Raw genomic sequence first — 23,545 nt, 5'->3', positions numbered from 1 at the left:
GTCATGCAATCAGCAAAGGCATTCATTTTGTCCGTATCTTTGGAGGATATCACTGACCAATTTTGATAACATAGTTTGTAGATTACGGTAACTGCTATTTTTTGAGAATTATTTTTTAACTTCATTTACAATATAGGAACACTTATTTAGAAAAGCAAACCTCCCACTGCTCTCAAGCAGAAGCTGGCAGCAGTCAGGTTGGTGTTGTAAACCCTAGTTGACTTATGAAGTCATCCATTATTTTGTCTAATTTTGATCAAAAGGCAGTGTACGTATTTCTTCAGATCACTTGAAAACAGAGAGCCTACAATGCCATTTGGCAATGATATTTATTATCATAAACTGATTGTGTTTTAGCCTGACACTAGAAATATAAAGATGTTTGTTTGCCGTTTTTTCTTTTACAGCGTAGCTTCAAATCTATCTTCTCAACAGTGTATTAAATGTCATTGTCAATTTCCATAGACTCAGAATGTAAAGTAGGAAAACTTAACATTTGTGAGTGGAACTGGGGAATTGGTGTGAAAATAACCATGAGCAGCCATCTATTAACAGGTTACTAAATAAGAAATCTGTCTTAAAGAGGGTGTTAGTTTTATTAACAAAAGTGCTTCAATAAAAAACGTACATTCCTCTAGAAAATCCTGATTTGATAGACATGGCATTGTTATATTTTTAAATAAACTCCCCAGGTGACTATTATGCCCACACAATTTTGAATGCCACTGTTTTAGAATCTAGCATTCTATACTCTGTGTTCTTAGGCCTTAGCAGTAACCCTAGAACACAGATCTATGTGGATGCAACTAACATGTTAATTACAGGCTTTGCTTGTTTGTTTTTAAACATGAGAACTTTTTATAAGATGTGGAGTTGCTTATCAGAAAGCTTGTTTCAAACTATTTTGAAAGAGGTTTTCCATAGAGAAAACCTAAAATTGACTAGGAGGAGGTGATAGCTAGGAAGGCTTATTAGTCTATGCCTATTTTCTTGTGTTCCTGCCCCTTAGTAGGTAAACAGTAAATATTTGTTAATTGAAGATGAAAGTGCTTGGGGAAAGCAGTAAATATTGACAGAAAAATTATTTTCAAGACAAACTTGTGTTATGAAAAATATAAACTTAAAGTAGTTTTTCCAGTACTGTAATGACAACCAAGAAAGGGAAACCTATTCATAACCTGCTATGATTTTATTTAACATTATTTAATAAGTACTTTAGCAGAATTTAAAATTTTCCTACTTATGTCCTGTTTGGGTATTTTCATTTTCCATGACCTTTCAGCTGCTCTATTAGGTGTGATTTTTGCTGACTTGCCCATGAACTGCAGATAATAGAAGGTGGTATGTTAGATTTTACTAACAAGTGGAAGATGAAGGGATGTGTACTCACAGCCTTTCTCTCTGAATTACGTTGTTTTTGGAAGAGCTTCTTAGATGCTCCATCTGCCTCTGATGCAAGACAGCAGGCCACATGTGGCCTCCTTTCTTTGAAGCAAAGGCTTCACTAGGCCCTATATCAAATGAAAATGTTTGTTTTATTTAAGTCAAGAATTCAAATGCATATTTTTAATCAGTAGTTAAGTCTAGAGTTATAGTAGGCTTTTATTTCTTTGGTGGGGATATTGTTTTATCTCAGCAAGGTCAATGAATTACCAGATTTTTTTTTTTGCTTTTTTTTTTTTTTTTTTTTTTTTTGAGATGAAGTCTTCCTCTGTCGACCAAGCTGGAGTGCAGTGGTGTGATCTCAGCTCACTGCAAGCTCCGCCTCCTGGGTTCACGCCATTCTCCTGCCTCAGCCTCCCGAGTAGCTGGGACTATGGGCACCCACCACCATGCCAGGCTAATGTTTTTGTATTTTTAGTAGAGATGGGGTTTCACCATGTTAGCCAGGATGGTCTCGATCTCCTGACCTCGTGATCCACCCTCAGCCTCCCAAAGTGCTGGGATTACAGGCATGAGCATGTCACAGTGACACAAAAAGACTTTTATAAATGCAGTATTTTTTAAAAAAAAATTAGATTAGGCAATTAAGATGTGTTGCAATTTGGATTGGGAAGGCACTAGCCTGTGTTCAGCCTAGCCACTTAATTACAAAACTTTTCCTTTTAAACAGTAGTTTAATAGTCTATAGTAGAGATTGGCAAACTGTGGTCACCAGCTGCTGCCTGTTTTTGTAAATAAAGTTTTATTGGAACATAGCCACTCTCATTTGTTTATGTACATGTCAATGGTTTGTGCTACAATAACAGAATTGAGTTGTTGTCACAGACCATCTGGCTCCCAAAGCCTGAAATATTGGCTCTCTGGCCCTTTAGAGAAAAATTTGCTGACACTGTTTCTATAAATAATATAATTTAGTTTGGTGCCCTTGGCCCCTAATTTAAAAAAATTCTAATAAGCTTTTGACATTTCACTTCTACTTTATGGTTTATACATAGCAAGACTATCACCTACATTTTTCAAGGAAGAATTGTAAAAGATTCACCTTGAAATTCATAATAATTTTGTATCAGGAAGAAGTCATGTATGAAAATTACATGAAACATTTATATTTTACCTTGTAGTATTTAAAATATTTCTTCTTTCTGGGTAGTTAAGATTATGAATTAGATTGAATTAAGTGAGATGTAGCATTTTTACTGTATTAATCATGTTTTTTTAGTTGTCTCTGAGACGGAAGTTTTACTAAAAGAGCTGGAGCAAATGCTGCAGCAAGCACTGCAACCCACAGCCACACCTGATGAGTCAGAAGAAGGACATGGAGAGGAAATAAATATGGGAGAAAAGGTAATATTGATAGTTATTTTCAGACCTAAATAACAACTTCAAATTCTTTAAACAGCAGAATTGTTCCTAGTTGTACATTTTAAATATATAAAAAACCTTTTCATGTCTGAAATTTGAGTCCTTGATTATCATGAGGTAAATAATAAACTAGTAACCTGTTAAGAAATCAAAACACATCTATCAGTATTTGAAAAAAATATCTGTGTTTAAGTAGAGGAATTCTTTTAATTTTAAATCTTTGGGATTGGAGTGAAGAAAGATGGATGATGCTCACTATAGCTGAAGTAGGCCACTCCAGAGAGAATTCCCCCTTGCTGCCAATCTCTACAGTCAGGAGAGGGGGCCAGGATAACAAGAGCTCACTGGAAAATCTGCCCTCTCTGGATTATGCACCAAGATAATCTCTACAGGGACAAACCTTATCATTAACATACTGGAGGTAGAATTTTTCACTGGAATAAGTTTTACCATTTATATCTAGACTCGTCCTTTTTTAATTTTTTCATTTGGCTTTCTATGTTGAACTCAGGCCAAATGTGCTTGCTTTATTCAATGTATCTGCAATAAAATGAGTTTGTGATACAAGGCTCATGCCATTAGTACAGAACAGTGATGTGGTAGGTATGAGAAAAAGAAGTCATAGGGTAGACACTTTCACGTGGCAATGCAGCTGTTCCCTAACTAGGAAAAAAAATGGCAGTGAGGAGTTCTGTAACCTTAAGGCTTTATTCATTCATTCATTTAGGTATACAGTGTGCCTGGAGTCAAGAGAGCATATTGACACTGACTCTGAAATATAATCCTGTGTCCCAATCCTGGTCCTGCCAATAAGGACTTGTGTAATTTGAAAAAGTGGCTTATCACTTACCTCAGAGGATTGTTTTGAGGATTAAATATGGTAACAAACACCACGTGTTCTCACTCATAGGTGGGAATTGAACAATGAGAACACTTGGACACAGGAAGGGGAACATCACACACTGGGGCCTGTTGTGGGGTGGAGGGAGAGGGGAAGGATAGCATTAGGAGACATACCTAATGTAAATGACAAGTTAATGGGTGCAGCACACCAACATGGCACATGTATACATATGTAACAAACCTGCACGTTGTGCACATGTACCCTGGAACTTAAAGTATAATAAAACAAAATGGTAAACCAGGAAAAGTGCTTTGCCTAAGAAGAAACACCCAAGGTTTGGCTATTATTAAAGATTGAAAATTGGCAATGGCAGTTGCTAGAGAGAATAAGTGCTTAGATTTTCTTACTTCATCTCTCTTTTCCCACATTCACAATTTGAGCAACTGCCTATCTCGAAGTCTGTCTGTTCCTAGATGTAGAAAAAGATGGATTTATAAATGGACAAAGGGGTTTATACCTTTAAGCAGACTGCCCGGTTGTATGATTTCATTCAGAATGTCAATAAAAATAAAGATTATTCATAAACATGTCCTTTATTGAGTTAGAAATTAATAAAATATACAGAATGTACTACTATGGAGATCATTATGCTAAAGGAAAGTAATATTAACGTTAAGAACTCCTACTTAGTTGAAAAACATAACTTTCTTAATCAGCATCAGCAATATCAATTTTTACCTGAATGTGCATGTGTTGTAAATGCTACTTTTCCAGTTGGGTTCCTTTCTAAAAAAAAGACTTGTTTTCTATGTATGGGTCTTTTGCAAAACAAGACCTGCAGATTGGTATCATACATCCTATATATGTATAATTAATATACACATTATTCTTTTTCAGCAAATGTGTGTTTTATTTGAATACCATATGGTTTTGTGAAGTGTTTTTCAGTGTTAGCAGTTTCTTTTCAAAAATACAGCCAGATTGATCTTTGTAGCGATGTCCTGGAGCTTTTACAGGCACAGAATTGACTTCTGTTTTGCCATTATAAGTAGTAACTTGATAGAACAGAGAAATACTTCTGATTTTTATTTCTTAAGGTAAAATACATAGCTTTAACCCATCACCAGGCAGGAGCCTGCTTGTTGTTTTAGATTGTTGTATTATTTTATGCTTTCAAACAGTATTTCAGAAGTGTAAAAATTAGCTATTTTAACGGGCTAGTGAGCAGGTGAGTGCCTCCTGGTTACTGATTCATAAGCACTCTGCACACTGAGCTTTGTAAGTCTGGCATTCATGCCAGATTCAGGATATTTGGGTTCTTGTTCACTTTTAAATGAGGAGAATAACAGTGAAACCAACTAGCAAAGCTGGAGAAATTTCAGTTTAAAAGTAAAGAAATAATCGCATGTTGGATTTCATTTATTTATTTATTTATTTATTGTTATTAGAAATAATTAATATGTCTCCCAAAAACAACTCCACTTAAAGCTGGAGATGTGTTGTTTTTAGGGGAAGGTGGCCTCTTATAAGTTAACTACTCCAAAGAGACCTCGAAGAATTTTAAAGTCCTGAGCACGTTGATTCTCTGAGCAGATATTGTATAAGCTGTTTTCAAAGTTGTAAATTTGATGATGTTTTCATCATTCATTTCACCTGTGAGGTTTCAATTGGATTATCTCAGGCGTTTACATCAATGGATGAGTGTAAAAACATGGAAAAAAGCTTATACACATAGATAATCAAAACTCATTTCTATATGTCATTGAAATGTTTTATGAAATTATTTTCCTACATAGAGTCACCTTCCTAATTATGTTCTTCTTAAGCTAATATTGACATTGGGTGACATGCCCTGACTTGGCAAGCAATCGGAGGAAATAAATTTTAGATTTTTATAAATCCACCTGAATAATTCACAAATTGAATAATCCATATACAAATAAAACAGTTTACTGAAAAATTATTTATATAAAAGGGTACATATTTGATATGTGAAAATATTTATATGCACTACATATATACTTTTTCCCTTGAATTACATGGGAAGTGAACCCTGTCTTTAATAAACTCTGAAGTTATAAATCAAATAAATCCACATATGCATTGTTTTTACTAGTGTCCTTTCCCACTAAGCAAGAGCAAATTATCACTATTTTTAAGTAATGCAGATGACCTTTTGACAAGATGACCACAGAAAATGTGACTAAAACAGTCACATTTTAAGTTGTATTCCCTATAACAATAATGTAAAAAATAAAACAACATAGAAAACTCACATAGAATTAGAATTATCACATTTTTCCAGAGCATAAAATTAAAACTAAAAATGTATAAGGCTGGGGAATAGACGCAGACCTAAATAATAACTTTTTCTTATATAAACGCATTCACCCTGCATTATACTATATATAGTGATTATTATTTGAACACTAGAAAAACAGAAAAGTTTGTGTAGCTAATGCGGCTTGCAGAATTACTGACTACTTTATGTTTTGTTCAAGTAATCAGGTAAATTTGACGTAGTTCCGATTAATTATATGGTTGTTTTGCAGTTATCTAAATGCAGCCCAGAAGCTCCTGCAGGCAGTCTGTTTGAAAATCACTATGAAGAGGACTATCTTGTAATTGATGGGATAAAATTAAAAGCTGGAGAATGTATTGAGGATATAACTAATAAATTTAAAGAAATAGATGCTTTGATGTCTGAGTTTTAGAACATTATACATTTTCAAGTTAATTATAAAAATATTGGCATCTTTATATTTATCCAAAGTTAAAACTTTAAAAATGTTTAGTGAAATAGGTACAAATTATACCAAAGTTTATATTTGCAGTAACTTTCTATTTCATATTTTGAGAATGGCCATGATTTTTAGAGCCAGTCAAATGGTATTTAAGTTAGTGTTAAAAATTTAGAATTAAAAGACCCTGATGTTTGTATTTATATATTTATTGTTTGCCTTAATTTTTAAATGGTTTGTGAAATTTGCCTAACAGACATATGCTTTACAATGATTGTATAGGCCCTTTGTTCAAAAATGGATAACTTAAAATGGCTGGCCAAGCTATTATAATTCTCAGAGGTAATTCAAATCTAATAAACTTAGAGAATGTATATTTGTAGTGGAATCAAACTATTACAAAATAAAAGGAAATAATTTTTTAAATAATTGTTTAATAGAGTTGAAACTTTTCCTAAAAAACAAAATTTCACTTGCTACTTACACTGGAATCAGTTATTTCAACCATGGTACCCAAAACTGACTGCTTAATAGAGTCTCTGGGAGATTTTCGAAGATCAAAATCCTGGACCCTTCCCTGCTGAATCAGTGTCTTTGGAGGTATCATCAGGAAGATGGAAAAATGTAACTTAAAGTGTATAGAGAGAAGTTAAACATATTCATTATAAGAAATCTAACAATATAGAAAGTAAAAACTACATCATTTTTCAGGGATTCTCATGAACAGTTTTAGTAGATAGCCTTCTAGATCTTGCTTTACATACACTGAAATGTGTGGGCATTCACACCTATCTTTAGTTCCTGCTCTCTCTCTCTCTGGTGGTACGGGGTGGGGAAAAGGGCATTCCAAGCACATAAAAACCAAAGCTTGAGGAGAGAAGAAGTGCACGAGAGCATCACCACAGTGGTGAATTTTATTGTGAGTTGCCTCATATTGCTTTAACAAGGAGGCAGCACATGTATAGATATTAAAAACAAATAAGACACCAAACAACCAACATATCACTCATTGAGTGGGTTGCTTCTTCTAAGTATTTTTAGATTCTATGATAATTACGTAGAGTGGAGAGTGGAGATAGACTCACAATGGTGAAATATCTTATTTGTCAAAGTAAAGTATGTATGTATTTCTGTCCTCCTTGTTTTCCTCATGTATTCCTTAGCATTCTGATATTGTGTCATAGGATGTTGAGTTGTAAAGCCTGTCTGGGTTCATATTTTACATACTAACTTGTCTTAAGTCATATAACCAGTAAATAGAAGGCCTAGAAGTTGAGTACATTTCTGTCAGGTTCCAGATCCCATGCCATTGATTATCATCTATAATGTCTTGATGAAGCTTTTAACTAGCTGGGTGGTGGAATGATAATCTAGTTTCCTCATATGTAAAATGGGGATGGAACTATGTAAACCAAGCACTGTTGTGAGGAATAAATGAGATATTTTTTGTGAAAGTGGTTTGTAAATCAATTTGATCTTCTGTTTACTCTTTGCAAAGAGAACCAAGTATGTGTTTAAGTATATTGAAATTAATAATTACTGAGATAAAATGTAACTATACATTTGAAATGATCACTTTTCTTTCTCTTATATTATTTAATCAACTATTCATCAATATCAGACTTCTTTCTTTCTCATTTATAAAATTAATCTTTGGAAACTATCACAAGCAACATTATGATCTATCTTTTAAGGTACAGCTCACTGTTGAGTTTTAGAAATGGCTTTAAATAACTTTGCTTTCTTAATAGACATTCAGTTAAAAAGGGAAAGGTGGGGGAAAGTCTTAGTTTTGATGAGTAGTGGCTGGTTTCTGTGTCATTTTGGATGCACTTCAGCAAATGGCCAAATGCCTTTTGCAGGAAAGCCATGCTATTTTTAAGGATGTGTTCCTGCAGCAAGTTGGAATTTGGGCCCAGGCTCAAAATAACTTTTGAAAACCAGGAAGTTCACCAAAATATTTGATCAGCATTAGTCTGTTTCATTGTTATGACATGTAGTGAATTTCCATAAATCTTAAATTTTATGAAATGAATTTCTTGCAATTTGCAGAGGAAAAGAAGTCAGGAGAGAAGTGTATGTATTTACTTTTATTTATTATACTTTAAGTTCAGGGATACACATGCAGAATGTGCAGGTTTGATACATAGGTATACATGTGCCATGGCGGTTTGCTGCACCCATCAACCCATCATCTACATTAGTTAGGTATTTCTCCTAATGCTATTCTTCCCCTAGCCCCCCACCCCCAACAGGCCCTGGTGTGTGATATTCCCCTCCCTGTGTCCATGTGTTCATTGTTCAGCTCCCATTTATGAATGAGAACATGAGATGTTTGGTTTTCTGTTCCTGTGTTAGTTTACTGAGAATGATGGTTTCCAGTTTCATCCATGTCCCTGCAAAGGACATGAACTTATCCTTTTTTATGGCTGCATAGTATTCCATGATGTGTATGTGCCACATTTTCTTAATCCAATCTATCACTGATGGGCATTTGGGTTGGTTCCAAGTCTTTGCTATTGTGAACAGTGCTGCAATAAACATACGTGTGCATGTGTCTTTATAGTAGCATGATTTATAATCCTTTGGGTATATACTCAGCAATGGAATTGCTGGGTCAAATGTTATTCCTGGTTCTAGATCCTTGAGGAATCACCACACTGTCTTACACAGTGTGGAACTAATTTAGTGGTTGAACTAATTTATACTCCCACCAACAATGTAAAAGTGTTTCTGTCTCTCCACATCCTCTCCAGCATCTGTTGTTTACTGACTTTTTAATGATTGCCATTCCAACTGGCGTGAGATGGTATCTCATTGTGGTTTTGATTTGCATTTCTCTAATGACCAGTGATGATGAGCTTTTTTTCATGTGTTTGTTGACCGCATAAATGTCTTCTTTTGAGAAGTGTCTGTTCATATCCTTGGCCTACTTTTTGATGTTTTTTTTTTCTTGTAAATTTGTTTAAGTTCTTTGTAGATTCTAGATATTAGCCCTTTGTCAGATGGATAGATTGCAAAAATGTTCTCCCATTCTGTAGGTTGCTTGTTCACTCTGATGATAGTTTCTTTTGCTGTGCAGAAGCTCTTTAGTTTAATTAGATCCCATTTGTCAGTTTTGGCTTTCATTGCCCTTGCTTTCAGTGTTTTAGTCATGAAGTTTTTGTCCATGCTTATGTCCTGAATGGTATTGCCTAGATTTTCTTCTAGGGTTTTTATGGTTTTAGGTCTTACACTTAAGTCTTTAATCCATGTTGAGTTAATTTTTGTACAAGCTGTAAGGAAGGGGTCCAGTTTCAGTTTTCTGCAGATGGATAGCCAGTTTTCCCATCACCATTTATTAAATAGGGAATTCTTTCCCCATTGCTTGTTTTTGTCAGGTTTGTCAAAGATCAGATGGTTGTAGATGTGTGATGTTATTTCTGAGGCCTCTGTTCTGTTCCATTGGTCTATATATCTGTTTTGGTGCGAGTATCATGCTGTTTTGGTTACTGTAGCCTTGTAGTATAGTTTGAAGTCAGGTAATGTGATGCCTCCAGTCCACCTTTGTTCTTTTTGCTTAGGATTGTCTTGGCTATATGGGCTCTTTTTTGGTTCCTTAAGAAATTTAAAGTAGTTTTTTGTAATTCTGTGAAGAAAGTCAATGGTAGCTTGACGGGGATAGCATTGAGTCTATAAATTACTTGGGCAGTATGGCCATTTTCACAATATTAATTCTTCCTATCCATGAACATGGAATGTTTTTTCATTTGTTTGTGCTGAAACACATGAACAATTTCTTATTATAAGAAAATATCTTATAATAAGATATTTATATATCTTATTATATATATTATTATATATATTTCTTATATAATAATATAAGAAAAAATCTTATTATAAGAAAATAATAAGAGATTATTTTCTTCAGCGGTGGTTTGTAGTTCTCCTTGAAGAGGTCCTTCACATCCCTTGTAAGTTGGATTCCTAGGTATTTTATTCTCTTTGTAGCAATTGTGTATGGGAGTTCACTCATGATTTGATTCTCTGCTTGTCTATTATTGGTGTATAGGAATGCTTGTGATTTTTGCACATTGATATTGTAACCTGAGACTTTGCTAAAATTGCTTATCAGCTTAAGGAGATTTTGGGCTGAGATGATGGGGTTTTCTAAATATACAATCATGTCATCTGCAAAAAGAGACAATTTGACTTCCTCTCTTCCTATTTGAATACGCTTTATTTCTTTACGTTGCCTGATTGCCCAGGCCAGAACTTCCAATATTGTGTTGAATAGGAGTGGTGAGAGAGGACATCCTTGTCTTTATTGGTTTTCAAAGGGAATGCTTCCAGCTTTTGCCCATTCAGTATGATATTGGCTGTGGGTTTGTCATTTGTCATAAGCTCTTATTATTTTCAGATACATTCCATCAATACCTAGTTTATTGAGAGTTTTTAGCATGAAGGGATGTTGAATTTTATCTTATGCCTTTTCTGCATCTATTGAGATAATCATGTGGTTTTTGTCATTGGTTCTGTTTATGTGATGGATTACATTTGTTGATTTGTGTATGTTGAACCAGCCTTGCATCCCAAGGATGAAGCCGACTTCATCATGGTTAATAAGCTTTTTGATGTGCTGCTGGATTCAGTTTGCCAGTATTTTACTGAGGATTTTCACATCAATATTCATTAAGGATATTGGCGTGAAATTTTCTTTTTTTGTTGTGTCTCTGCCAGGTTTTGATATCAGGATGATGCTGGCCTCATAAGATGAGTTAGGGAGGAGTCCCTCTTTTTCTGTCGTTTTGAATAGTTTCAGAAGGAATGGTACCAACTCCTCTTTGTACCTCTGGTAGAATTTGGCTGTGAATCTGTCTGGTCCTGGGCTTTTTTTGGTTGGTAGGCTATTAATTACTGCCTCAATTTCAGAACTTGTTATTGGTCTATTCAGGGATTTGACTTCTTCTGGGTTTAGTCTTGGGAGGGTGTAGGTGTCCAGGAATTTCTCAATTTCTTCTAGATTTTCTAGTTTATTTGCATAGAGGTGTTTATAGTATTCTTTGATGGTAGTTTGTATATATGTGGGATCAGTGGTATATACCCAAAGGATTATAAATCATTCTACTATAAAGAAACATGCACATGTATGTTTATTGCAGCACTGTTCACAATAGCAAAGACTTGCAACCAACCCAAATGCTTATCAATGAGAGACTAGATAAAGAAAATGTGGTACATATACACCACGGAATACCATGCAGCTATAAAAAAGAATGAGTTCATGTCTTCTGCAGGGACATGGATGAAATTGGAAACCGTATTCTCAGCAAACTAACACAGGAACAGAAAACCAAACACCACATGTTCTCATTCATAAGTGAGAGTTGAACAGTGAGAACACATGGACACAGGGAGAGGAACATCACACACTGTGACCTTTTGGTGGGCGGCTGGCTAAGGGAGGGATAGCATTAGGCGAAATACCTAATGTAGATGATGGGTTGATGAGTGCAGCAAACCACCATGGCATGTGTATACCTATGTAACAAACCCACAACTTAAAGTATAATAAAAAACAAAAACTTTTAGAATGAATAAATGAATTCAGTAAAGTTGCAGGATACAACTTTAGCATACAAAGATGAGTAGTATTTCTGCACAACTCTGCACTGCACAATTTCTGCACTGATAACAAACTAGATGAAAAAGAAATCAAGAAAGCAATCCCAGCCAGGCGCGGTGGCTTATCCCTGTAATCCCAGCACTTTGGGAGGCCGAGGCGGGCGGATCACGAGGTCAGGAGATTGAGACTATCCTGGCTAACATGGTGAAACCCCGTCTCTACTAAAAATACAAAAAATTAGCCGGGCGTGGTGGCGGGCACCTGTAGTCCCAGCTACTTGGGAGGCTGAGTCAGGAGAATGACGTGAACCCAGGAGGCAGAGCTTGCAGTGAACCGAGATCGTGCCACTGCACTCCAGCCTGGGTGACAGAGCAAGACACCGTCTCAAAAAAAAAAAAAAAAAAAAAAAAGGAAAGCCATCCCATTTATAATAGCTACAAAAACTTAATAAAATAAAATACCTAGAAATAAACTTAACCAAGGAGGTGAAAGACCTCCTACAAAACTACAAAACACTGATGAAAGAAATTGAAGAGCCACAGGTAAAAAGATACCCCAAGTTTATGGATTCAAATAATTAGCATTGTAAAAATGACATTACCACCCAAAGCAATCTACAGAGTCAATGCAGTTGTCATCAAAACACCAATAACATTCTTCACAGAAATAGGAAAAAAATTATAAAATTATAAAATTTACACAGAATGAAGAAAGAACTCAAATAGACAAAGCAATTCGGAGTAAAAAGAACAAAGCTGGAAGCATCATACTACCAGATTTCAAAATATGCTGCAAAGCTATAATAACATAAAGCACATTGTACTGGCATAAAAACAGACATAGAGACCAAGTGAAATACAATAGAGAATCCAGAAATTAATCCATGCATTTATGGTAATCTGATTTGTTATAAAAGCACCAAGAACACTCTGTGATGAAAGGACAATCTCTTCAATAAATGGTGCTGGGAAAACTTGACATCCATATACAAAAAATGAAACTAGACCCCTATCTCTCACCATATATAAAAATCAAATCAAAATTGATTAAATACTCAAGACTCAAAGCTATAAAACTATTAAGAGAAAGCATAAAGGAAATGATTCAAGATCTTGGTCTAAGCAAAGATTTTAGGACTAAGAATTCAAAAGCACGGACAGCACAAACAAAAATAAATGGGACTATATTAAATTTAAAAACTTTTGCATAGCAAAGGAGACAATTAACTTAATGAAGAGACAAACTGATAACCTGTAGAATGAGAGGAAATATTTGCTCATTTGGCAAGGGACCAATATCCAGAATATATAAGGAACTCAAGTATTTGACAGCAAACAAAACAATTAAAAAAAAATAAACAATCTGATTAAAAGGTGGGCAAAAGTTCTGAATAGACACTCCTCAATGGAAGACAAAAGGCCATCAAGTATATGAAAAAAAAAATGCTCAACATCACTAATTATCAGGAAAAATGCAAATTAAAACCGCAATGAGATATCATCTCATCCCAGTTAAAATGGCTATTACAAGCCACAAAAAAAAAAAAAAACAAACAAATGCTGATGAGAACGCAGAGTAAAAGGAACTCTTTAACACTATTGGTGGGAATGTAAATTAATACAGCCATTATGGAAAACAGTATGGAGGTTTCTAAAAAATCTAAAAATGTAACTACTACACAATCCAGCAATTTCGTTACTATTTATCCAAAGGCATAAAAATCACTATATCAAAGGGATACCCATACACCCATGTTTCTTTCAGCACTATTCACAATAACCAAGATAGGGAATCAAACTTGGTGTCCACCAACAAGTGAATGGAGAAAGATAACTGTATATATACACACTGGAATACTTCTGAGCCGTAAAAATGAATGAAGTCCTGTCATTTGCAGCAACACTGGTGGAACTGGAGGCCATTATGCTAAGTGCGATAAGCAAGGCACAGAAAGATAAGTATTTCATACTCTCACTCATATGTGGGACCTATAAAAATTAATCTTATCAAGGTAGGAAAATGGAATGACAGTTACCAGAGTCTGGGAAAGGTGGGGGAGAGGATAAAGAGTGACTGGTTAATGCGTACAAACATACAATTAGACAGAAGGCAAAAGGTTTAGTGTTTGATAGCACAGTAGGTTGATTATAGTTTAAAAAATTTGTATATTTCAAAGTAGCTAAAAGATAAGAATTTAAATGTTCCCAACACAAAAATATGATAAATGTTTATGGTGATGGATTCGATCATTGCACATTGTATGCATATATCAACATATCACATGTACACCATAAATATGTATAACTATTATGTATAAATAAAATAGACTAATTTATAAAAGAATAAATCTGGCAGTCAAGGGGGGGAAATTAAATGTTAAAAGAAACGATGCATCACTTGATTTAAATGCTAAATGTCCTTTTTGCCAATCACTGTTGTGATGATTACTAGTGCAGAGTCATTGGGTTAATAGACATTTTGGTGAACTGATAGAATTTAAAGATCCAGAGAGTTATATTCCAATTTGGACAGGGGTAGGGATTTGCAGGTGCTTTAGAGAATGAAGTCAGTGTTTACAGATTCCTTTTATGAAAGTGGTCATGTAGCTTTCCTCCCTATATCATAGTCATGATCAGTGAATTTTTTGATATTAAATTACTTAGCTGATAATTTTTAAAATCCACTTTTCTTGGATTAAATTGAAATTTATTGCAATGAGAGCATGAAAACTATTTCATTTTTCATTCACATATTTCACCACAAATACACATATTTTGTGTGTTTGTAGTCTCTGTTTGTAACGTCTAGCTTTGGATGATGGTTCTTGCCCCAGCCCTTGCACTAAGTATTTAAATTCATTCAAAACCATTATTGCTCATAAATTTTACCTTACACAAAATAGATTATAAATACTTTTAGGTCAGGGTCTGGGATTTATGGATTTTATAATCCTTTGACCTAGCACAGCAAGCAAGGGCTTAAGAAATATTTGTTTAATAAATGAATAAATCAAGTTTATGTTATTAAAATGCCTGGAAAAAATACCCTTGCCCAAGTGAGGATTAAATTTGCCATCTAACTTAGCCTTTCCAATTATGTAAGTCTAAGTTCTCAAAACTGGATGAACCTTGAATATTTTCACATTTTAGCACTCACACATGGCCACGTATGCTTTATTACTTATTTCATCTGTGTGTCAGCCAGTATTTAAGACGATTCTCAACTTCTGGTATCCAAACTCATGTAGTCTCTTTTTACGTTGAATAGGGCTGAGCTGTATAACCATTAAGATATTGCAAACATGACAGAATGTAATCTCCAAGTCTCAGTCATAAAAAACAGTGCAGCTTTTACTTTGTTCTCTTTTGGAGAAGTCATCTGGAGGAATCCAGCTGCCACACCATGAGGACACTCTAGCAAGCCTATAAAGAGGTCTATGTGGTAAGAAACTGAGGCCTCCAGCCAACAACCAGCACTAACATGACAGCCACGTGGATGAGCTCTTTTAGAAGTAATCCACCAGCCTCAGTCCAGCCTTCAGATAACCAAAACCCAGGCTGACATCTTGACTGCAACTTCATGAAAGACCCTGAGCCAGAACTTCTCAACTAAGGCTTGCCTAAATTCCTCACCCACACTCATGTTTTGGGGTAATTTCCTATACATCAATATATAACTAATGCAATATTTGATGGGCTTGTCTCACCAAATAGATTATAAGCATCTTAGAGAAAAAACCATATGTCTCATTTCTCACAGTGCCTAGAGTAGCATTGAGATACGTCTCAATAAATGATGTTAATGCTTCACAATTACATTCTAGTCAAGTCAATGAATATTTATTAATATCTACCAGATACTCTTCTAGGGGCTAAGAAAAGAAGTAAACCTAAAGGGACAAGGTAAAGTCTAATGTAGAAGACAGATAACTTAAAAATAGATATGGATCAGGTCAATGAATCAATGAAGATATGAAGCTAAGAAGAAAACCAAAACAAGGATGGGGGGATGATACTTTATATATTTTAGACAGGGTGTCAGAAAGGCCTCTCTGGTTAGACATTTGTGCATAGAACTATGCATGTATCTGGGAAAGAGCATCCCAGGCAGAGGGAACCACAAGTTCAAAGGTTATGATACTGCAAAAGCATGGCATATTCAATAAGGCCAATATGGCTAAGACTGAGTTCACTATTTGCTTCAGATTTCATTATTTAGTTAATTGAGCTTCTCACGAATGCAACTTTACATTTGAATCTCTCACAGTGGCTTGGGTCCCTCTCTTCCTGAATTTGAACATGGCACCAAATATTGGTCTGCAATAAACAGATCTGTTCATGTAAGTTAGTCATTTTATAAACACATGAATATGGCTAATAAGTCAAAATAAGCTAATATTTGTAATTGGAATGAAGAATTAGAAAATTTACTGATTGCAATCTTCCTGTTACTATTTCTGTTCTTTGAAGCTTTCTCACTTTGTTAAAGCCATTAGTGGTCACCAATAAATTATATAGCCTTTGTAGTAACACAAATATGTTCGAATGTTACTGACATTGCAGGAAAGAATCAGGCTCAATCAGTATATGTTTATGAAGAAATAACGTCTCAAATTGGCAAGTGATTAGCTCTCCCAACAGAAGAACAAATAAAATTCTGTCATTCCATGCTGTGGACTTTACTTCTTTTCCTTCACTTCAGAAACACGTATCATGTTGAATCAGATGATCACTGAATAATGAATTTGGCCTTCATTACAGTGTGTTAGTTATCATAAATAAATGAAATTATGTGTGCGTTTCATGGACATCCAATTTTTCTAATCTTATATTTCACCTTAGATAACCAAGTGAAGTGTGTCCTTATTTTAAAAGTAAACACTCCTTTCAGAGGCATAATGCAGAATTTAAACTCGCATTTAACGTTTTTAATTATATGTAAATAAGAACTCCTGCAGGGCGCGGTGGCTCACGCCTGTAATCCCAGCACTTTGGGAGGCCGAGGAGGGCGGATCACGAGGTCAGGAGATCGAGACCATCTTGGCTAACACGGTGAAACCCCATCTCTTCTAAAAATACAAAAAGTAAATTACCCGGGCATGGTGGCAGGCGCCTGTAGTCCCAGCTACTCGGGAGGCTGAGGCAAGAGAATGGCATGAACCTGGGAGGCAGAGCTTGCAGTGAGCTGAGATCCCACCACTGTACTCCAGCCTGGGCGACAGAGCGAGACTCCATCCCCAAAAAAACCAACCAAACAAAACTCCTAATTCTTTTACTACGACAGTAGCTGGTGTCCTCTCTTTAAAAGATGAGTGATTTTCTTTCTTTCTTGCTCCCTTTTATAAACATAATCTTGACAAATTAATGAATTATTTTATTTGTGCTATAATGCTGAAGAGTAAACTTCACAGAGGACACATGGGGGAAGTGGGGAATAGGGAATAATAAGGCAGAACAAGGGAGAATCGAAAAGAGGAAGCCAGAAAGAGAGACACAGAGAAGGAAAGATACAAAGACAGAAAAATTCTGTAGCTTGTGTGCATGTGTGTGTGGGGAGGAGGAGTATGTGTGCATTTGTGTGTGTGGGGAGGAGGAGTATGTGTGCATTTGTGTGTGTGGGGAGGAGGAGTATGTGTGCATTTGTGTGTGTGTGCAGGCGAGACAGTGAAGAGGTAACTACTGAGATATAGCCAGAACGGAAGAAGGACCACCATTTAAAGACTAGGATTTGTTGGTGAGAAAGAAGAGTAGTTTGTTATTTTTTAAAAACATAATACTGAAAAAAGTAATTACCATACATGGTTTTTCTTCTTAAATAAAAATGAGGCCATTCAAATTATAAAAGGAAAAATATTAAAAATTGCTAAAAATAAGTGCATCTATTAAGTATTTTCCCTGGAAGCCTACTACCATACATTTTTGTCAAAGCAAATTAAAAGGTATGAGGGCTAGGCATGTGTAGTGTCATTTATAATTGAGTTTTCCCAGCTCGATCAGAATTTCTTTTGATAACCTAATTAGATATAGGCAAAGGTATTTTAAAAATCTTTCTGTGATTCATATTTACTTAATATGAATTGTTTCACTTTGAGACACTCGGCTCTGATAATAATTTATCAAAAAAATTAACTTTGATAGAATCTAGTAAATGAATTTGTAAAATGTAAACAAATTTCAAACTTTCTTACAACTTATTTTTCATGAGTTATAATGCATACATTTAGCATAAACTTAAGTATATGCTGAAGTCTGTTCATCTTAAATTGCACAATTTTTAACGATATTTAATCTTTAGCTTCAGGACATTCAAACAATTATTTGGAATTTTCCAAACCCCTAGAATTTGGTTTTCTAAGTAGCAAGAACTTTAAATATTCATTCTCCATAGAAATGATTATCTCTTAATGACAATTTTAAGAGAATTTTGGTATGCTTTTATTGAAGAGAAGAGTTTTTAAGAATCCCACCCATGTTTTAAGTAGAAAAATAAAAAACAACCAAAGAAGTAAATTCTCACAAATATTTTCCCTAAAGGACTTCCTTCTTTTAGAAACTATATTTCAAGGGAAATCTAATCTGTGTGTACTTAATTCATTTATACACCTTCAGAGACATTTCAAATACCAACACTTTTTAAGAGTCTTCTTATAAGTCTTTTCCAAGATATTTTTATTTGGACTAGAAGTTCATGTTTTGTTGACACTAAATGGAGCTTGGGATGAAAGAGAAAAAGTTAGCTCAGAGCCCACAGAGTTCAAGTGACTCCAAACAAGGTCAAAAGCATTCTTCTCGTCTCAAATAAGATTGTAGTGAAGAATAGAAGTGTTCACTATGTGATAGCATGTTTAAGCCAAAGATTTAAAAAAGAAATAATACATTATCCTGAAACCATTAAATACTTAAGGCCTAAAGCAAATTCTATACAAAGTAGAATAAGTTGGAAATTCTTAACATTTGCTTGGTTTGTGATTTAATATTTTTTTGTTTTGTTTTGTAGACAATTTTTTTTTTTTTGGAGATAAAGTCTCACTTTGTCACCAAGGCTGGAGTGAAGTAATGCGATCTTTGCTCACTGCAATCTCTGCCTCCCAAGTTCAAGTGATTCTCCTGCCTCAGCCTCCTGAGTATGTGGGATTACAGGTGTGTGCCACCATGTCCAGCCAATTTTTGTATTTTTAGTAGAGATGGTGTTTAACCATGTTGGCCAGGCTGGTCTCAAACTCCTGACCTCAAGTAATCTGCCTGCCTCAGCCTCCCAAAGTGCTGGGATTACAGGCATAAGCCACCCAGCCCGGCCAAGACAGATATTTTTAAAAACACGTTTTTGTAGTTTTCGTATTTGTATTGCTAATTGTCTTAGTGTTTCCCCCAGAAAAAAATATTTGGGGGTAAGTGTTTTATTTGGGAGTTGGTGCTAGACAATACTGGGAGGCAATGTGAGGAAGTGACACAGGGAAGGCGGACACTAAGGGTGTGTTATCAAGCAAATTCCCATCATGAGCAACTAAAGCTCAACGCTGCTGGGGAACTCTGAGAGCCGGTGTGGGACATACACCTCAGAACTGTGCCACCCAGAGTGTGAGGAAGCTAAGCTATTTATATGCCACTTCCCATTGGTCACTGGTTAGAGACTGTTCCTGGAAGGTAATGATTCCCCATGCTTCTGGCCTGCCATATACAGCAGAATGGACTGAAGTGGTCAGAATCGAGGTGATGTGGGATGCCTGGACAATGTCTACTACTCTGACATCTGTTCTATTTTATTTCAGAATAATAACCACAGGAGGTTTATGGTGGAGGATCAAGAAAAGCTCTGTCTGAGTTAGTGAGTTTGTTAAAGCAATTTTCAAGCAAAAGAAAATTTGTGATTGAGGCCAAAGAGAATTTGAGAGCCTCAATTACTCAGATTTTAAAAAACAACACTTAATGTTTACACTTAGTGTTTGACACTTCATTTTCCTTCATATGGATCATAGCTAACATTTATTAAACACTTCTTATATGCCTGACACTGTGCTAAGTGCTTTAGCTTTTAATAAAACATTTAGTCCTCACAACTACCCAATGAGATAGACAATATTTTTATCTTTGTTTCACGGATGAGGAAACTGACACATAAAAAGATTCTGTAACTTGCCCAAGATCTAGTAGCAAAACAGGAATTATAATTCAGTCTGGTCTCAGAACCATGTGCAAAAATTCCTAGGTCTAGCAGGAAGTTTTGCACAAACCTAGCTACCAGAGAATAAATCTGGTCAGGCAGAATACTCACACACACATCAGGCAAAGCAAATTTATTACTCATAGACAGGCAGCAAGGATAGATAGAAGCCTGGAATCCGTGAGGAGCCAGTTCTTCAAGATGCAGGAAAGCTGCCCAGAGTGGAGACAGTCTGGTTTGTGCATGCCCCACTTTGCGTTGCAGCTGAGGGACCACTAAAAGCACTTTGCTCTGGGTTTTATACCCTGGGTGTCACTTGAGTCTCTGAGTGCAAACACTGCAGAACATCCTAATTTAGGAGGAATGAAGGCATGGTCTAGGATATTCTGACACTTCCTTCTTATTTCAGAATGTTGCATTCTCAGTACATTTGGCCTGAGAATTGCAAACAGGGGGAAAGAGCTGGCTTGGCCAACGCCATCCAGGGATCTGCCCTCCTGTGCTGTGGTCTTCAACACTGCATATACTGTTTTGCTAGATAATCTAGCATTTGTGGGTACAACGGTTAATTCTGTTTCAAATTGATTGTGCCAATAGGGTACCCAGACTAAACATGATATCTGGGTGTGTCTGTGAGGTTGTTTCTGGATGAGATTAGCATTTGAATTGGTGGAATTGATAAAGTAGATTGACCTCCTCAATGTGGCTGGACATCATCCAATCTGTTGAGGGACTGAATAGAACAAAAAGTCAGAGAAAGAAGTAATTCACCCCTTTTTGCTTTCTGCCTGCCTGTCTGAGCTGGGACATCAGTCTTCTTCTGTCCTTGGACTGACCGCCATGGGATTCCCTTGTTCTCAGACCTTTCAACCTGGAGTAGAATTATACCACCAGCTTTCCTGAGTCTCCAGCTTTCCAACAGCAGATTGTGGGATTTCATATATAAATGAAGGTATTTATTATGAAAAAATGGCTCACACAGTCATGGAGGCTGATATATATATGCTTCTATTTCTCTGGAGAACCCTGACTAATACAGATTTTTGTTTGGGTATCAAAAATGGTTCCAGAGGAACAGAATTTTAAGGATGACTTTTCTAAATTGGTCAAAGTGTTTCTGAAATTGGATCTCTAATCTACTTAGATTTGAAGATGCTAATGACTCTATTTTCAGTAGTAAAGAGAGCACTGATAGTCCATAGTATGTAGTATTTATAGAGATAAACAAAATATCTCCATTTGATACCCTAATCAACCACTTAAAGGAGCAAGGAGCTGGGTGACTGTGTATATTATATGTATAAATATTTTTAGAACTCTAATGAATGTAATGAGGTTGGCTGGTTGTGCATAATGTCCCTGGACAAAGTGTTGAAAGAAAAGGACGAGCTCAGGGATTCTCATTCCCAGTGCAAGTGCCGCATACATGACCTGAAAACATCTATGTGTGCCCTGAAGAAGATCCTTATTGCCTGTAGCTTCAGGACTGAGACTGCTGAAAAATCAAATAAAGAATCTTATCCTGTTATTGGTTGAATTACAATGCAAGTTGAACTCCTAGCCTTGTAGCATGTCTGCCGTTAAACTGAGGGCATTGATTGGGAAGGAATGGGATTCTCTATGTTGCAACAGAGATGTGTGAAAAGACCCTGATGAATCTGGGGACCCTGACCCCCTAAATTCTGATTAGTGTTTTTGCCAGTAGAAGTCGCCTTGCTAGTTATGGTGGCCTTTCTACCCTCTGTCTGAGGGCATTGACTCTGCATTGCCTGAGGAAACTATAATGGCCTCTTCTGATGCAGTTGCCATGCAAGACAATGCTGACTCTCCTCAGGACCCACCCCCAGAACCCCTCTTTGCTTCTATAATGATAACTAAACTCAAGCCCTGCCAGGACTTTAAAGGTGAGGTACAAAGAATGACCCATGAGGAGTTGCACTACACTACAAAAGAACTATGTGAGTTTTCTAATTTATATAGACAGAAATGGGGAGCATATGAGGAAATGAATGTTGAGGGTGTGGAATAATGGTGGAAAAAACATAAAGTTGTATCAGGCTGAATTTGCTGATATGGGCTTACTAAGCAGAGATTCTGCATTTAATGTTGCAGCTTGGGAGTTAGGAAGAACTTAACTGGTTGGTTGGTTGGCTAAAACTTGGACTATCGGGGGAACCAGCCCCCAATATTTCAACGTAGATTCTTTCTATTTTTCCCTAAGTGTCAGCCAGTTTGAGAAATAAAGAGAAAGTACAAAGAGAGAAATTTTACAGCTGGGCCGCGGGGGTGACATCATGTATCGGTAGGTCCATGATGCCCACCTGAGCTGCAAAACCAGCAGGTTTTTATTAAGGACTTCAAAAGGGGAGGGGGTGTACGAACAGGGAGTACGTCACAAAGTTCACATTCTTTAAAGGGCAATAAAGATCACAAGGCAAAGGGCAAAGCAAAGATCACAAGGCAAAGGGCAAAATTAGAATTACTGATGAGGGTCTATGTTCAGCTGTGCACGTATTGTCTTGATAAACATCTTAAACAACAGAAAACAGGGTTTGAGAGCAGAGAACTGGTCTGACCTCAAATTCACCAGGATGGGGTTTCTTCCCTGTCTTAATAAGCCTGAGGGTACTGCAGGAGACCAGGGCATATTTCAGTCCTTATCTCAACCACATAAGACAGACACTCCCAGAGGGGCCGTTTATAGACCTCCCCCAAGGAATGCATTCCTTCCCCAGGGCTTAATTATTAATATTCCTTGCTGGGAAAAGAATTCAGTGATATCTCTCCTACTTGCACGTCTGTTTATAGGCTCTCTGCAAGAAGAAAAATATGGCTGTATTCTGCCCGACCCCGCAGGCTGTCAGACCTTATGGTTGTGTTCCTTTGTTCCCTAAAATTGCTGTTATTCTGTTCGTTTTAAAGGTGCACTGATTTCATATTGTTCAAACACACGTTTTACAATCAATTTGTACAATAGTGGTCCTGAGATGAAGTACATTCTCAGCTTATGTAGATAACAGGATTAAGAGATTAAAGTAAAGACAGGCATAATAAATTATAAGAGTATTATTTGGGAACCGATAAATGTCCATGAAATCTTCACAATTTATGTTCAGAGATTGCAGTAAAGACAGGCGTAAGAAATTATAAAAGTATTAATTTTGGGAACTGATAAATGTCCATGAAATCTTCACAATTTATGTTCCTCTGCTGTGGCTCCAGCCGGTCCCTCTGTTTGGGGTCCCTGACTTCCTGCAACATTGGACCAAAAGGTGACCTATGATGAGGGAATTAGAAAGGCCAGACCTGCCTTGGTTGAATGTTGAGGAAGAGATTCAATGGCTTAGAGAGATTGTAAGGTTTGAGTGGAGTTTTCATTTAAGACCTACT

General features: G+C 36.2%; 1 protein-coding gene across 3 annotated transcripts in view; it reads left to right on the top strand.

The window, feature by feature from the left end:
• Positions 1–7,959, top strand: part of ZCWPW2 (zinc finger CW-type and PWWP domain containing 2) — a 177,843-nt gene extending 169,884 nt beyond the window's left edge. For all 3 annotated transcript variants that reach the window (XM_054480127.2, XM_054480129.2, XM_054480128.2), the window contains 2 exons: positions 2,663–2,787; positions 6,202–7,959. In XM_054480127.2, the coding sequence (XP_054336102.1) occupies positions 2,663–2,787; positions 6,202–6,363 (287 nt within the window). In that variant the 3' untranslated portion in view covers positions 6,364–7,959. The remainder of the gene's footprint in view (positions 1–2,662; positions 2,788–6,201) is intronic.
• Positions 7,960–23,545: the final 15,586 nt, after the last annotated feature.

This window comes from Pongo pygmaeus, chromosome 2, assembly GCF_028885625.2.
Source record: "Pongo pygmaeus isolate AG05252 chromosome 2, NHGRI_mPonPyg2-v2.0_pri, whole genome shotgun sequence".
In the NCBI taxonomy this organism is placed as follows: Eukaryota; Metazoa; Chordata; class Mammalia; order Primates; family Hominidae; genus Pongo; species Pongo pygmaeus.
This window is presented reverse-complemented; position numbering and strand designations above follow the sequence as displayed.